Source organism: Megalops cyprinoides, chromosome 3 (genome assembly GCF_013368585.1).
Source record: "Megalops cyprinoides isolate fMegCyp1 chromosome 3, fMegCyp1.pri, whole genome shotgun sequence".
Classification (NCBI taxonomy): Eukaryota; Metazoa; Chordata; class Actinopteri; order Elopiformes; family Megalopidae; genus Megalops; species Megalops cyprinoides.
Genome location: NC_050585.1, coordinates 21,832,337 through 21,848,305, shown reverse-complemented (window position 1 = coordinate 21,848,305; position 15,969 = coordinate 21,832,337). Strand labels below are relative to the sequence as shown.

The 15,969-nt window shown below is 46.6% G+C and overlaps 1 protein-coding gene across 1 annotated transcript in view; it reads left to right on the top strand.

The window, feature by feature from the left end:
* Positions 1–781: 781 nt before the first annotated feature.
* LOC118774348 (lissencephaly-1 homolog A) overlaps positions 782–15,969 on the top strand; it is a 30,925-nt gene continuing 15,737 nt past the window's right edge. Inside the window, exons 1-2 of the mRNA XM_036523667.1 lie at positions 782–942; positions 9,214–9,452. Coding sequence (XP_036379560.1) covers positions 9,421–9,452 — 32 coding nt within the window. The 5' untranslated portion in view covers positions 782–942; positions 9,214–9,420. The remainder of the gene's footprint in view (positions 943–9,213; positions 9,453–15,969) is intronic.

Genomic DNA, 15,969 nt, shown 5'->3' with positions numbered 1-15,969 from the left:
TTTCTCCATATGTGTCCTGCTCGTATGGCATACGTGTGCAGTGTTAGTCATACGCGTTTTGGCACTCTGCTTCACTGTCTGTAAGGGGCAGCGATATAGCTTTTGTAAAAAGCTTTGGTCAAATTCCTTTATATTGTTCTAAAGGTTTTATATTGTTTTATATTCTCCCAAATTTCTCCTAAAAATGCTTAAATTCCTAATACAGATATTGCTTATCTGTTCTTAATGTCATAATTATGTTGTTGCTCGGCTCTTTTCTCGACAAACTAATTGGTCCTTGATTATGCTTTTATATGGATATTAATATAAAATTGCTAATAACCATTTGTTCTAAGTTGCACATGCAGATGTTATAATCATTGCTTTAATCTATAGAATTGTGATTCCATTTGCAAACATAGCGTTGAAGTTACTGCCACGGCTGTAAGATTTTTTTTTTTTTTTTTTTTTGGGGGGGGGGGGGGTGCAGGTGTTGTTGCTTTAACTATTTTTAATCAAAGTATTTTCATGTACAAAAATACCATAGTGGTTTAGTCATCATCTTCTATATATTACTACACTATCGTCAGAAAACCAACCAAATTGCCCACCCACCAACTAACTCTAATGAACTGCATCCTTCCATCAAAGAACTCTGCGCGGAAGGCATTCGGGTGTGAACGGGAGGGTGTGCGTGTGCCCGTGAATTGCATGAGCTGTTTTTTTAAACGGGGCTGGTACACTCGTCATTGAACAGAATAGGGCGTGCGCGCGTCCCTGTTTCAGCAAGCCCGCGCGCGTACCCGGCGTCCGAAGGCGAATGCGGTACTGAAAACAAGGATCGGAGGAGAAACAAGGAGGTAGAGCTAGCCATTGAGATCACAAGCCCTTCACTTTACAACGAAAAATACATGTTATCTCGTTTTGTATACGTACCAGATCTACCCAAGAAGACACAATAGGGTAAGATTGTTTGGTTCTACTTCCGGTGGAGGTTTTGTATGTAAGAAAATGAGCTGGTAAAATTGACGATGTGGCTGCAATTTTGCGCCTCCTTTCTGTGTCTCAAAATGGCGGACAGGCCGTTGGAGCGGCGTATGAGATTGAAAAATAGAAAATAGTCAAGGTGTGACATATTTGGCTCTGCTGAACCAAGTCACTGGTTTGCAGTTAGATTACCGGTGCCTTTGTTGTTTTAGCCCCCACCGAGTCAACTTTTTATGAAGGCATTTGCTTGTTTACAGTATCCTTTTACACTTTGGTTTGCAGCTAACCTGCTAGCCGTCTCACGTTAGCTAACAACCAGCTCTGCTCGAGTTTTGTTGCCTCAATGTGAAAAGGTCGAAAGTTGAATTTGATGTGAACGTACTCAACAAAAGTAGCTAACTGACTGGCTAGCTTGGTCCTTAGCGATCCACAACGTCGACCGGTGTTAACAGGCTGATGAGTTTCAGAGCGAACAACACGCCGGTGAATCAAACTTAGCTAAATGGCTAACATTAGCAAGCTAAGCGAGAGGGATGAGAAAGGGCGTGTTGATATCGGGTGATTTTCTGCAACATTGTAGCTAGCCATCTGGATAGGTACTTCGCTAAGCAAGATGCCAACTAGCTAGATAACTAACATTATGTCGTTAGAAGCTTGATAAATTGGTTCAGTGTTAAATTGCTAGGAAGCTAGCCAACGTTAGGTAAACTATCGTTTCAGTGACGACACGTTGGAAGTCGGTGGAAATCAGGCTTAATGCGGCCAGCTAACATTAGTTAACGTTGCGTTAGCTAATTCACTAGCTGTTAAACTCTATGCATGTGTGCAGTATTTTCGAAAACCTTCAACCCTCTCACCGTAAAACGATTTCAACATGGATGGTTGGATAGCTAATCATTTAACGCAGTGCTTCGGCTAACTAGCTAGTGTCTACTTAGCAACCACTTAGTTAAAATGCCTCACTGTCGGTTATAATTGGCTAACATGAGCCGGGTTAGCTGGCAATATAAGTATACGAATGCATGTTGTGTCGTTGCAACCTAGCCAGCTGCTAGCTATGTCAAACTGGCAAAATGGTCACCCTGACCCCGTTCGCCGACCACCCATAAATTATTAGCTAGCGAGTTACCTAAATGGTTTCTTGTGGTGTATTGCTCAGGTTATTTCTTTGAAACCTGTTGGCTAGGTTGGTATATTGCCTCTCACAATTGTGCCTGACGTTAACTGTGCTGGACTTGGAATGTTTCAGATTGGTGATTCTCCTCCGACCTTGAACGGGTTGCTTTTACTGTGGACGTTTCTCAGAGAACTAGGGTTTATTTAATACTGTGAAATATTCACCGCCTGTCATATGGCGTACGACACATAATTGATGGCTTTCTCTCGGAATATTCGGTATTCTTCTCCTAAAATAAAATGCATGTTAGGATGGAGAGTTCTCCAATCCGTTATTCAAAAACCACGATGACGAAATATTGCTGGCGACTGTTTGTTTAGTTAGCTAGCCTGATTACCTATCCAGTAATATAACGAAACATCAGTGTAGTGCTTCCATTTTTTTTCTCAAATGAAGCACCATTGCTGTTTGTAGTGTAATAATGAGCTAGTGTCTAATACCTAAATGTTTCTGAAAATGTAGTTAGCCAGCTAGCCTGTGTTTATTATGAAAAATAGGACAGGGCTGCGAGCATTTTGAATACCTGTGTGCGGTTACCCTCAGCTAATACGATACAATTTGAATATCAACATATTTTTAAAAATATGGATTAAATAGAGGTCGTCTTTGCCATTTGATTAAGTAGGATTGGGTATTTGGTTTGGTATTGAGTATGGTAGCATTTTGGCCAGCTCCGTCATATCTCAGGTTGAGCTGTCGCCGGCTATTAGCTAACGTTAGCAACAGCAGCTACCGCGCACGAATCAGGGTGGAGCAGGCAGCACGCATTGGAAAAAAAACAAGAAACTGGATGCGGGCGATGAGGGTAAACGGCTGTTTTTTCATCTTCTGTCCACTCGCTGTTTCTTGGATTGAAATCTGTATGATATCATAAAGCAGTGCTCAGATCGCAGTGTTCTGGGTGGAGCAAGCAGTAGCTTTGATTGCAAAGGGAGAAAGCGTACAAATGTGCCTGTTTTTACTGCAGGGCGGATTGCGACGATCTTCTCCGAAAGTGACCAGTCACTGCTCTCTCGGTCTTTTCGCTGGTCTCGGCAACAAATTCGTTTTGGTTGCCAAGACTAGCTTTCATTTACTCATATCATAACAGTTTTATTTTCACTATGGCCGAGGGTCGGGTATTCCGAGTATTGTTGGCATTCGGTACTAACGGTAGTTAATGCAGAAGCGAATGTACGTTTCGAATAATGTGTCGTTTCCACATGTGGCGGTGGTTGTATACATTCTGTTTGCAGGTGTATGCTTTTTGGCAGTATTGGAGCAGTGTGCGGGCAGCATTCACATGTTAGTCTATTCTGTATCTGTGTTGTTACATTAAATGTATATTACAGGAGTCTTTCATCTTTCCATAATGGCTTTGTAAGTCGCAATTGTCCGTCAAATAAGTAATAAATAGTCCAAAGACATGTGCTTTTGCGAAGGCGTGACATTTATATTCCCTCTTATGAGCGGTTAGCACAGTAACGTAATGTATGGTGGACAGGTTGAATGCAACGATGTGAAAATAGCACTGAACAAAGTCCACCGACGTCATGGCTCATTATATAAGCTAATATATCGATCGAGAATCTGCTTCCTGCTTGGACTAATCATACTCCAGGCAGCACGTTTAATGGTAGAAGCCCGGATATCTGAAGGAACCCGATCCTGCGGTGAATAAAACGGCAACACTCGCTTTATTGAGGCCCGAGACGTTTGTAGCATTCGGCCCGAAGTTTGTTCATTTGAATCGCTTAGGCGTTGTCAGATAGCGAAGTTCGTGTGTGTGCTGGTGGGTGGCAGCGACTGCAGTGGAAGGTTTGGGGCCAAGACGGCAGATTGAGTGAGGGCTGTCACTGAAGGCCTGGTGATCCAGGGATCTGGTGCGACAGATGAAGGCCTTTTCAGGGTTGTTCATGCATGCTTTGCCCACTTGTGTCGTTCTGTAGCTGTGAAGAGTCCCTGCGCTTTATTTCTAAAACCTCACATCCCCTCTATTCTTGTGTCTTGGAAAACGCATCACAAGTCACATGGCAGATCATTTCAGCACTGATTCTTGTTGTGTTCCTGATCGGCAGCAGATATCCCACCCACAGGACTGAAACCAGTACTAACCTTTTTATACAAAGAAAGCAATCCAGTCAAACAAATTCTGTTTTACTTTGAATGTTTAATAATTCTGAATTGTTTGATTTGGACTTTGTGGCACTGTTCTTCCCTTTATCCATTTTTTTCCTCGTAAATTGATAGAACTTTAATGACAAAATGCATTATATTGTAAATATTGTTTTCCATTTCTCTGGAAGAAATTGATAGGCTGCTAGAGCAGAGGGAGTACACCTATTATCCTATGTACCTGTAAGGAATGTCGCTGCCTAGGGCTGCATTTAAAGGCCTCTGCCCCAGACGACATCTAAGCCCTGTTGCCTTTATTTACAATCAGGGAGGGAAGGTTTGACATGGGTACATAGGAAATGCGTTATGCTGATTCCATATGAACAAGTTAAGTAGGATTAAATGGAAAGGCTTAAATACATGCTGTTGAAGCTCTGTTTCTGTAAAAACAGGCCCCCCTTGCCCTCCGAACGGAGACCTCGCTGTAATCCTTTGGGGGGGGGGGGTCCTCAGCGATGCTGTGACCTGAGGACCTGGAGCTTTAAAAACACCCCCAGCCCCTCACAGCAGCCCTTTGTTATGAGTAAAAACATGTTTAACTTCCTCACATTTCTCTGAAACCTTTCAAATGTGTTAGTGCTTTCTTCTGTAACCTTTGCCAGTATTTCCTTTTCCAGAGACAGTGATATTTTTTAAAAAATTAAGTGAAATGGTTGGCATGTGCTAAAGGTACCAGAATGAACACAGGATCAGTATACTGTTTTTATTTCCTTTTTCCCCACCAGCTTGAATTCATAAAGTTCCTTCCAATGCTGAAATAGTTCTTCTGAATAGATTGTTTGATTTTTGTGTGACTGCCATGGTAAGTTGATATGCATTGTTATGATCATTGTGTCAGGTCTGCTTCAGCTGTTCCTCCTGTATGTGTGCTTCACCACTTTCCGAGAGAGACCACGGCACTACTTTAAATTTTTGGAGGGTCTGAAGACTTGTACTTGGCTACGGGCAAAGCTGGCTACTTGCCATTGTGCACCTTCAGATTGTCCCTCAGTTTGGATTTTCTTCCGTCTCTCTGGTTGCTTCAGCACAGGGCTGTCCTGATTATTTGCTGCTGCCTCGAAGCTCCTCACGGTTCTGTCCGTTTAGGAGCAAGCAGAAGGCAGGCTCTTGTCTGCAGTTCTTTTGAGCAAGGTGCATTACATGGGTTTATCCTGTTAAATCCCAGCGTGGGAATCCTTCAGATTTGATGTGAGATGGGTACTGTCAAAGCTCGCTGTGAAAGCTTTCCCCAAACAAACCAGTCAAGGAATTGTATTGTTCTTTAGAAGAACGGAGCACATCATGTTTTCTCCCCCTAGCGTCTGCGTCATGGTTAGAGTGAGTTCGGGTTGGCACTGTTCTGTGATTATGCACTGTGATTGTGAACGATGGTTAGGCCAGGGGCAGACGTTTCATACTGATGATTCAGGCTACTCAAAGGCATTGTGGGAATGTTCTCTCCTTATTGGTCACACTGTACCTATCAGCTCCCTTGCTGTGTGTGTGTGTGTGTGTGTATTATGGGCTGGTTGTCACGGCGGTTCTGTAGGGTGGCTCTTGATGCCGGCTGCGACTGCGCTTGCTTTCCTCGGTCTCGGCTCGCGCTGCCCTGTGGGCCAGTGGTGAGGGAGCAGGAGAGGAGCTGGCAGAGGGCATCTGACACCATAGCAGTAACTTGGACGTTCATTAGTATTATTCTATATTATTTCCTGTGGTGGTCAGCGTGAGACTTGTACAGTAAGCCCGCTGCTAGACAAGCAGTAACATTCCTGTGGTTTTTTTTCATATCTCACTGTAGAGAGTGTGAGTCTGCACACAGGCTCTGTGGTTTGTGTTGGGTATAAATACACTCCGCTCAACAAGTTTGTTCTGGCTGGCCGACCCTTAGCCTCAGCGAACAACCAGCCTAATAGATATATTTAATTTTATTCCTACTGTGCTTGGGGGGAAGAAACCTAACGCGTAAAGCGGTGCAGTTGGACCGAAGCAGCCAGATATGTGATACTAATCCATTATGCATCCATTGGAAAGCTGTTTAAATTATTTGTGCCAAAGCTCTCTGGCAAAGCGAGCTGTGCGGGATGGCGATGTGTAGCCGGCTCAGTGCTGTGGTGAAGGAGAGGCTGTCTGCACGACCTGGAAGCGTGTTGGCTTAATGTGTGAATTCAGCAGCATTCTCTTCTTTGGAGTGCGATTGCAGCAGACAGGCCGTCTCTAATCACGTTAGCGCCCGTCCCGCGTGCAGACCCCAGCCCCGTCGCTCGCCTTTTGGCACCGCTGGGTGGGCTGATGATTGGCAGAGGCTCTCCGTGGCTTTGCTGCGCGCTAGCAGATGGCTGCTGAGAAAATGCTCGCCGCCCTGGTCTGAAACAGCGCTGTGTTTGGGACTGTCTGTGGAAGAAATGCCAGTTCTGCAGGGTGCAGGGAGACGGCTGATATGGGGCCATTATGACCCTTTTGCCGTCGTCCATGAGGATGTGCAGCCGCGCCAGCCGATGAGCCTTAGTTTAGCCACAGGTATTCTGTTCACTGGCTATAAATAAAGCTGGCTGCTGTTTTGCTTGCGTGCTTTATTGTATAGGAGGTTCCTGTTGGTAACGGGAGGTTCCGGGTCTGTCCACAATACTCTCCTCGCCTGACGTCAACATGCATAATATGGTAACAAATCAGAACACTGTTAGCTTCAGTGAGGATGTGTGGAGCCAAATATCAGCCCAGAAAATTGAATATCTGTGGTTTAACTCTGAAGTAAGACTTAGCTTGGATTGATAGCGTGAATCTGATTGTGCTGGAATGGCTTTCCTTTCTCTGCGTTCTCCACCTGGGTCTCCTGGAGCCTCGCCTGGCAATCAAACCTACTGCCTTCAGGTTATGTGCCCTGTCCCACGGGGGAGAGGTCTAGGCCGCTGGAACGCTGTGTTTTAGTTTTCGTTAGAATCCCGTGCTTTTAGTGTGACATAGTGAATTAGTGGGGCTCCTGAGGTTACACCCTCCCCACCCACTACCCTCTGGTTAGCCTGAGCCGAAACCACAATACCACGCTGCCCGGCAACGTCTCCCCTGACACATCCAAAATCTGTGCCTCTGTGCCAGGCATTCAGCGGGACCACCTTGTAAAAGGAGGTGTTTGTGTGGTTCTGCTGAATGCCTGGCCAATGACGCTGTGCGCTGCAGTGCATTATGGGAGCCCAGCATGTGCAGGGCGTGGCTCTTCCAGCCCCCCAGCCCCAGCCCTCCTGCTGTTAAAGGCTGCTGCTGAGCTTTTATTGTAAGCGCAGTGGAATAAGCTTTGCTCTGCTTTCACTCCTGTGACCTTTGATCCCCGTCGTCTTTGCCATGCCAGCGCCCTGCATGGAGAGCCTCGTGTCAGAATCACACCAGTGATGATGTCACTGTTCAGAGGTTGCGGGGAGCGACGCTCAGACATGCCAACCTGGGAAGTATGAAAGTCCAGCCCTGATAAGGACTGGAATTATGCTTTGCAGGCGCTGTTTTCAAAGTGGGCTACACCTGCATGTGAGAGCTGGCAGAATGACACACTTGCATAGTGATAAGCAACAGGTGGTCCAAGCGCAGTAATGACAGCGGTGGGCCCTGCCCTCTCGGGGGGCTTGGAGCTGATCTGTAACTCCAGGTAGGAAAAGCAGCTTACAGCAGCTGACCCCAAGTGCTACCAGATCCAAGGGTTTACTCCACGTTGTGTTTGTTCAGCGCTTCTGTTGCCCTTCAGTGTCTTAAAGGAAAGCGTGGCGGCTCTACTCTTTAGCTGTGGCTTTTTTCCTTGAGCGTGATGCGCTAAAATTCTACATGATGCTCTTTCTCCTGAAGCTTATGCTTTGAATTGGGCATGTCCTGGTGGCTCTCTCATTTATCTGTGTGCTGGGAATAGACTTTACTGGGTGGTTGTGTGTAGATGGTCCCTACATTTCTGAGTAATGTGAAATTTCAGGGGGGAATCTGGAATTATAGGGGATTTCTGAATTTCAGTTCAGATATTCTCTGGGGTTCCCCAAGGGTCCCAAGGCAGGACGGGGACAGGGCGGGGCATCAGGAGACAGGCTGTGAGTTACAGAGTACCTGATCAGCTCTAAACTTGCATTCAGGGAGGCAGTGACATCAAAGACTCTTTTGCTTGGACAGTAATTAATTGGGTAAATTGCTCAAAACTAGCTCTCAGCACTCTAAGATTCAGTTCTAACATTATCAGTCCATTGTCAGGCCTTTTTTCCCAGTGCTATTTGAAGTTGCTTATGAACATAACTGAATTTGAATATGAGAGCACATGTCGCTTGTCGGCGTGTTGAAAGGTGTGTTAAGGCTGCAGCACAGTGTTTGATCCCTGTGCTTGTGCAGGGTCAGAGGAGCTTGCATCTTCTTTCCCTCATTTGATCTCTCTCACACTCTTTGTGGTGATGCTGAAGCTGACTGACAGTGTTGTTAGGTTATGTGTTGAAGCTGAAGCTTGAGTCTCTCTCTCTCTTCTCTCACTATGTAATGATGCTGAAGCTGACTGTGTCTCTCTCGGCTCACTCACTATGTAATGATGCTGAAGCTGAGTCTCTCTCTCTTCTCTCACTATGTAATGATGCTGAAGCTGACTGTGTCTCTCTTCTCTCACTATGTAATAATGCTGAAGCTGAGTCTCTCTCTCTTCTCTCACTATGTAATGATGCTGAAGCTGACTGTGTCTCTCTCGGCTCTCTCACTATGTAATGATGCTGAAGCTGACTGTCTCTCTCTCGGCTCTCACTATGTAATGATGCTGAAGCTGACTGTGTCTCTCTCGGCTCTCTCACTATGTAATGATGCTGAAGCTGACTGTGTCTCTCTCGGCTCTCTCACTATGTAATGATGCTGAAGCTGACTGTGTCTCTCTCGGCTCTCTCACTATGTAATGATGCTGAAGCTGACTGTGTCTCTCTCGGCTCTCTCCGCAGATGAAAGGCAGAGCTGATTGAGTGTCTGCAGGCTGCCTCTGAGTTCTCGTTCCTGGAGTGGGATTTGGGTGAGAGTGTGATACCTGCAGCTAGCCACAGAGCGGCGCTCTTCCTGTGAACCCCGAGCCTGCGTTAGACCAGCGATCGCCTGCCTGGGAGACAGCAGCCGCTGCCCAGCCCTCACCCTCGCCCTCGCCTGCGGCCACCATGGTGCTGTCACAGAGACAAAGAGACGAATTGTGAGTCTAACCTCCTCACGCTCACGTGAATGCACACAGTTTCAGCCAGCCAGACACATGGTTAGTTCTGCTACCTGGTGTAAACTGTGCACACAAGCACTGATCCAAGATCAGTTTCCAACATTTCCACACAATAGGACAGATAAGGATTTGGGATAAGGAATTAGGACAGATAAGGATTCTGGATCAGGTGTTTGGGATAGGATAGAGTCTTACTGGATCTGATGAATTCCAGGCATTCAGGCAGCTTTTTTCAAAGAGCAGAAGCAGTCTCCCCATTCTCTCTGAGTGTATATACCAGCCTGCTCTATTACAACTTACAACTTATGTACAACTTATAACAGTGGAAGAGTGACACACTGGGTAAGGTGTGTCCTATTAGTCTGCCATCAGGCCAGTACACACCGAGATGTACTGTGTACCTCTGTTCCTGATGTTGCACACCTCATATGAACAGTTTCCCCTTCTGGTTCTGTTGAATTTCCATCCAAGCCTGTCACTGTGTTAGCAAGCAGTTATTAGCAAACATTCTTAAGATGCAGTCAATACTCCAGGGATCCCTTTGAAGCCCAAGAAACATCAAATGCTCTGTGCCGGCATTTCTCAGCAGTTCATTCATAAACTGGTGTTCCTCACCTGCATGCGCACAGTCACAGAAGCAGTCCATGCACCACAGTCATAAAGAACGCAAGTAGTGGATACATGTCCCTGTGTACATATCCCTCTGAATGAAAGTGTTCTTAATGTATCGCATATATTTCTCTTTAACCTCTCTGTTCTGCTATGCAAAGTGAAAGCTGAAGCCTGTATACTCACCTGTCCTCTCTCTTCAATGGCTGTGGCAGGTGTGTGCATGGACTGGCCTGTCATTCTTGTCCCTCCGTTGAGTTCACACACACCGTTAATGATTGCGTTATGTTTACATTTAAGTGTTGGATTGTATGCAAAATGTCTACTCCTGATATGTATGGTCATCAGCACACCGTTTGATTATTCGGACAAGCAAAGGTAGGTACTTGGGTTCAGGGACTGTTTCGCGTAGTGGACCTCTGAGCATCAGGAGGGTTTGGGGAGTCAGCACACCTATAAGGCTGTGTTTATCTGCTCCACAGCTTGTGTCATGTGGCTTTCACTGCCTGAGGTGTAGGTGTATAAGCTGCTGTACGTCACAAGCTGCCCTTTGGCCTTTGTGTTCTGAGCGGTTTGCCCTGTGCTTAACGGGACATGTTTGCCAATTAGTTTGGGTTATACTCCGTGAAACTGCTGTCAGGACACCTTGTTCAGCATCTTGACCCAGTGTTTAAGCTAGAAGCCCTTGTGTAACAGGCACTGTGTTGCCCCAAGTAAGCATTGAACCAAAAACAACTGCAGTATTCCCAATCAGTGCAGTTTAGAATCGCTATCTGCCATCGTGTTTGAATGCTCAGGAGTTAAATGCTTTTAAAACTACCTGTATCACACCAAACCAAACTAGTGAGGGTGCTGTATAACTGCCTAGCTACGTTTTAGTTGCTTTCAGCTCAGAAGAGCTGCTAACCTGCTGTCTCACCAGCTGACATTAGTTATGCACAGTCGTACCTTATATAGCCATTTAGCAAATCACAGAAGATGTGAACTGGGTGGCTACCAGATGATCAGCTTGCCACTCTGCTACATGCTGCAATGCCGTTCAGCCAGTAACAGTAAACTTCAGAATGTCCCCAATGCTGAAGGCCTGCTGTACTGGTGTGGTCATCAGTGTGGGACATTTAGTCAGATCTCATGTGGCAGAATGGGCTGTGACCTCATGGCCAGACAGTGACACTTGAGAGAGGAACCCCAGTAGGTGTGGTAGGAGTAAGCCACTGTGCGTCTGGCTGTCTTTTTTTGGCAGTGTGTGCCATGGCCGGTGCTGAAGAGCACGTTGACCAAACATTTTTCAGATTTCTTTACATGGCCAGAGTGGGGCCGTAGTGACCCTCCTTTTGTTGATGCAGAAGAAACAATGAGCACGCCTAGGAGGGGTCCCAGTCATCAGTATTGATTGTGCCCACTGGTGTCCTCCGTAATAGCCACTGCATGTATTGATTACGTCTGCCTGGTGTATTGATTAGGACTATTGGTGTCCTCTGACAGTGGCCGCTCCCACACACAAGCACGTCCCCCTTTTCGCCTCTCTCTCATGCACACATGCATCCATTTGAGCTCTGAATCATTTGTTACTGCCCCCCTCCGTACCCCTTCCCTCCAAGCATTCTGCTTTGCATTCCAGGAGTATTGGCTGTGACCTTTGCCCTCTGAGCAGAGAGATTGAGGTGGTTCGGAAGACAGAGGGTAGACTTCTTTAAAGACTTGTGGAAACACCAAGGTACTCCTTGGCCACGTTGCCTGGAGGTGCCCCGCCTGTGGGTGTCTTCCGCAGGTCAGGAGCCAGGATTTAATCAGGCGTGCATCCAGCAGAAGCATCCATCTGCCTCTGCTCTCCCTGGGGAAGGGGCCGGGATTGGCCACCGATCCACATGTTTAACCTGGAATAAGGCTTTGAAGCCATAGGCATTAACCTGTGTATCCGTGAGAGCCTGTTTGGGAGCCTTTGAGCTGTAGACACAAGTTACTGTGTAGACTCAGCAGTGTTCTGGGGTTTACAGAAAGGCTTGTAGAAATGCTGAATATTTCACAGCACCTGCTAAATATTTCAGATTCACCCTACATTCATTTTAATCAACTCTTGGATGTTTCTTTCAGTTGCTGTCAAGTGTGCCAAAGTGTATCATTGCAAACTAAAGCGCTTCCTGTTGTAATTAGGTCTACTCTCCGGCAGGCCTGAAAGAATTGCAGACAGTGTTAATTGCCATATCTGGAATGCATAACAGGCAGGATATTGATGAAATGTCTGTTGGTCCCACCAAATTTGAGAGAGCTGTGTGGACAGTCTGTGTGTTCAGTGTGACATGAAAGGCGTCTGATTGGTCAGAACAATGGGCTCCACCCTTGGTCCAATCTGAAAGGGCTTTGGTGTAAAACCGGCAGAAGGCTTCACAGATCGTCCTGTCAGTGCTTTCCCTTGAAAACACTCCTTGTGGGGTGTGTCCCTCTTGATTGAGCTGGTTACTGTCTGGGGGAAATATGAGAAGATGGCTGGGTGACCAGCTGTACATCCCGCTGATTAGCCATAACCTTTCCATGGGGCTCTCTTTCACACAGTTATTTAACTGCTTTAACTATTCAGTCTTCTCACTGTGGTTTAAGGGCTCTTGTTCCATAAAAAACTGATGAATACATAAATGTCTAATGTGTGCACAGGGTAAGCAGGAACTAAAAAAGATGGAATGTTTTAGAAGTCATTGTAAAAAAAAAAATGCATTTGTAGTATTTTTAGTTTTGTTTTGAATTAATGTCTGTCATTTTTCTAACATTGATATTCTGACCAAAGTGCTATGCTAGCAAGCAACATGGAAGTCTTGTTCGTTTTTCACACTTATGTCAGCTTTCTAGCTGTTTCAAAGAGCCTTACTAAGCCACTAATTAGTACCAGTAATGTGTTCATTAAATGTTTACATAGTAAACAGTATGTTTCCTGTGTTCCCTCCAAGTGTAACCTGGCTGGATCGGGTGACACCTAATAAAAAGCACTGGTGGTCATGTGATCACCGCGAGTCGGTCCGATACGCAGGCTGAAGAGGCCCGTTCTCTGCACCTGCACTGAGCTCACTGCTGAGCTTGTTCAGGAAAAATGCTCCTCTGGGATTGGAACAAGCCTATGTGAGCAAGTGTCTCCATTCAGAACAGTAGTGATGAATAATTAATTAATCAACCTTAAATTGCGTGTGACAAGTTGCTGTGACGAGCTTTCGGGTTTTAAAACATATTACCGGTAATTGTTTCCCCTGTGATGGCTCTCACCGTTAACCCTTATGCAAATTAGCCATCCTGATTTTCCCACAGTTCAACAGGACTGCAGGATGTGTTGTGCAGTCCACCTACTGCCTGTTTTGTGTGGTCTTGTGACCACGTGCTGACATGATGATTGTTTTTTATCTTGAGTTTTTACTTCTCCCAGTGTAGTTTTGTTGGGAGGTTAAGGTCTGTTTTTTGGGCTGACTGGTCCAGACACTCTGACTTCATGGCGCAGCTTTGAAGGCTTTAAAAGCCTTTGCAGTTGCTCTGATTGCTTGGCCTCGCTTTTGCTTTAAGATCGCCTTCTATTTTTATTTGGTGGAAAGTTGTCATGTGCCAAGCTTCGATCTCCTGCTTACCCCTCCAAACAAGAAACGATTGTTTTTATGCTGGTTTTATTGTTTTTTATTTTTCATCTTTCAGAGGGTACAAGATAATTCCTAGATAAATTGATTAAAAAAAGCAATAGACAACATTCAAATTAGCGAAAGGTCTTTCCACCCCACAGGCATCTTCCAGTATGACGCTGGGTCTGTCCTCAGTTGTTCAGATAAAAAAAAAAAATCATGTGATGCAAAGAACCTTTCTACTAAAAAGAAACACTGATTCCCAGTGTTCAGCTCTCCACTGCAGAATAATACTGTCAGTGAAGTACGCTCTGTATTATTCATACTAAAATGTGTGTGGAGAACGGGTCTGTAGGTCTGTGGGCCACAGGTATCCCTGTGTGTGGACTGTATGGTGCCGGTATCCCTATGTGTGTAATGTGGGCTGTTTGTATCCCTGTGTGCGCACCCACCCCCCCCCCCCCCAAACTGTCTTTAAGACTTCCGTACTTACTGCCGCGTCTAAGCTGGCCTTTGAATATGGTAATCTAATGCTTCCTATGGGAGCTCTCTGAGTTGATCCCCTTTGCTTTTTCATGCAGTGGGATGGCGCGGTTTCCAGGGCGCGTCTTACTCTCACAGCCGACAGCAGAACAAAGCCCAGCCTCTCTCTGAGAAGCCCCCTCGCCCGGCTGGGCTTCTTAAGATGGGCGTGTCGGCGAGGCAAAATCTCCTTAAGGTCACTGTCTCAGCGTCCGCATGGACAGCTGGCACAACAACCCTCACATGCTGTGCAAACACGCGTGTCCAGCGCCACACGCCAAGAGAGGCATCGCTGTCAACGCGGCTGCCGCAGCGTGGTTAACACGCGTGCACAGCGCGGGGGGGGGGGGAGGGAAGGGGATGCCAGAGAAGGCTTAAATACGAGGAGGTGTCCTTTCCCATTTTTTGTTTCCTATTGTGACAGAGTGTGGGGGGAGCGGCTGCCTGAATTCTCCTGCTGTCAGAGATAAATCCCACTCGGTTTCCCTCTAATCTGATCCTAAGTGGAAGAAGTCCATTTTATTTAAAGTGATTGTCACCATCTCCTGGGAGCGTGGTGAGTGAGAGAGAGAGAGACCTGCTTTTGTCAGAAGGGATAGAGTGCACTGTGATAGGATGGGTCCTCCTTAAGCCCGGGTTTCAGAAAGGGATCGAATGACGGTGCACCAAGCTGCTGTAGCCGAGGGAGCCATGAACACAGAGTGGGAACAGAGCAGGGTCGCAGACGGCGTGCAGGAGACTGGCAGCAGAGGTTCATTTTACATGACAGAGAGCAGCTCTTGGGGCGTCAGCCCTGTGTGTTTTATAAGACTTCGTCAGATCTGTATCCGCATGTCATTAAATGCACTTGATTTAAGGAGCAGAGGGCTTGCTTGTGTTTCACCCCTTGCTTCTCTTCTTTGCCTGACTGATCTGAGATCTGTCTACCTCTGCTTAAGCACTAGATCCCAGAGTGACGAGAAGGACTTGAGACTGATCTGTGATCTGTCTCTCTCAGTTCTGTCTCAGAGTAATTAGGCAGGTGTGAGTGGATGAGACCTGTTTGCCGTCGGTGTGTGATGGGTGGCTTGCTCTGGACCCAGGCTGTGCCAGGTTGGACCCTCAGTTGACCTTGCCGTGCGTTTCAGGAATAATTAATGTGACAGTGAGACGGGTCTGTCGCCCTGCCCTCAGGTCAGCGCTCCGGCGCCTGCTGGGATTTAAGCCTCTGTAACCCAGCCTAAGCTGATACTGTGACACAGTCAGTGCCGTGTGGGATCTCCTGCTCTCGGTTGTCCCATACAGCCCAGAACGCGCATGAACACTGACCCCAGCACAGCGTCTTGCATGCTGTGATGTCATAATGTGGTCAGCTGATGGGTTAGAATGTGGCCTGTCGAGTTCTGCCAGGACGGCGCTCAGTTAGCTGTTTGTTGAAAGCATCGGGTTCGTTTGCATTCTCAGTGCGTTTCTTTGCGGTGTCATGAGAGCGTTCCCGTAAGCGAGATGGCAGGTTTGATCTTAGTCGCGCTCATCGTCTCCGTTTCGGTAGCGTTTTCCTTCATGCGGGGATGGAGAGGCCATTCCCCGAGCTGGAGCTGCGCTGGCTGTCCTCTCCTCTGAGGTTAGAATCGCTGGAGCCGAGGGGAAAAACTCGCACGTCACACGCTAAATATAGACGGCAGCCAGCTCATAAAATATTCACTCTTTCAAGAGAAAAACGGACTGAATCCACATCATATAGAGCACACATGAAGATGGCCACAGAAGCACTGAGATGTTTGATGTGAAAG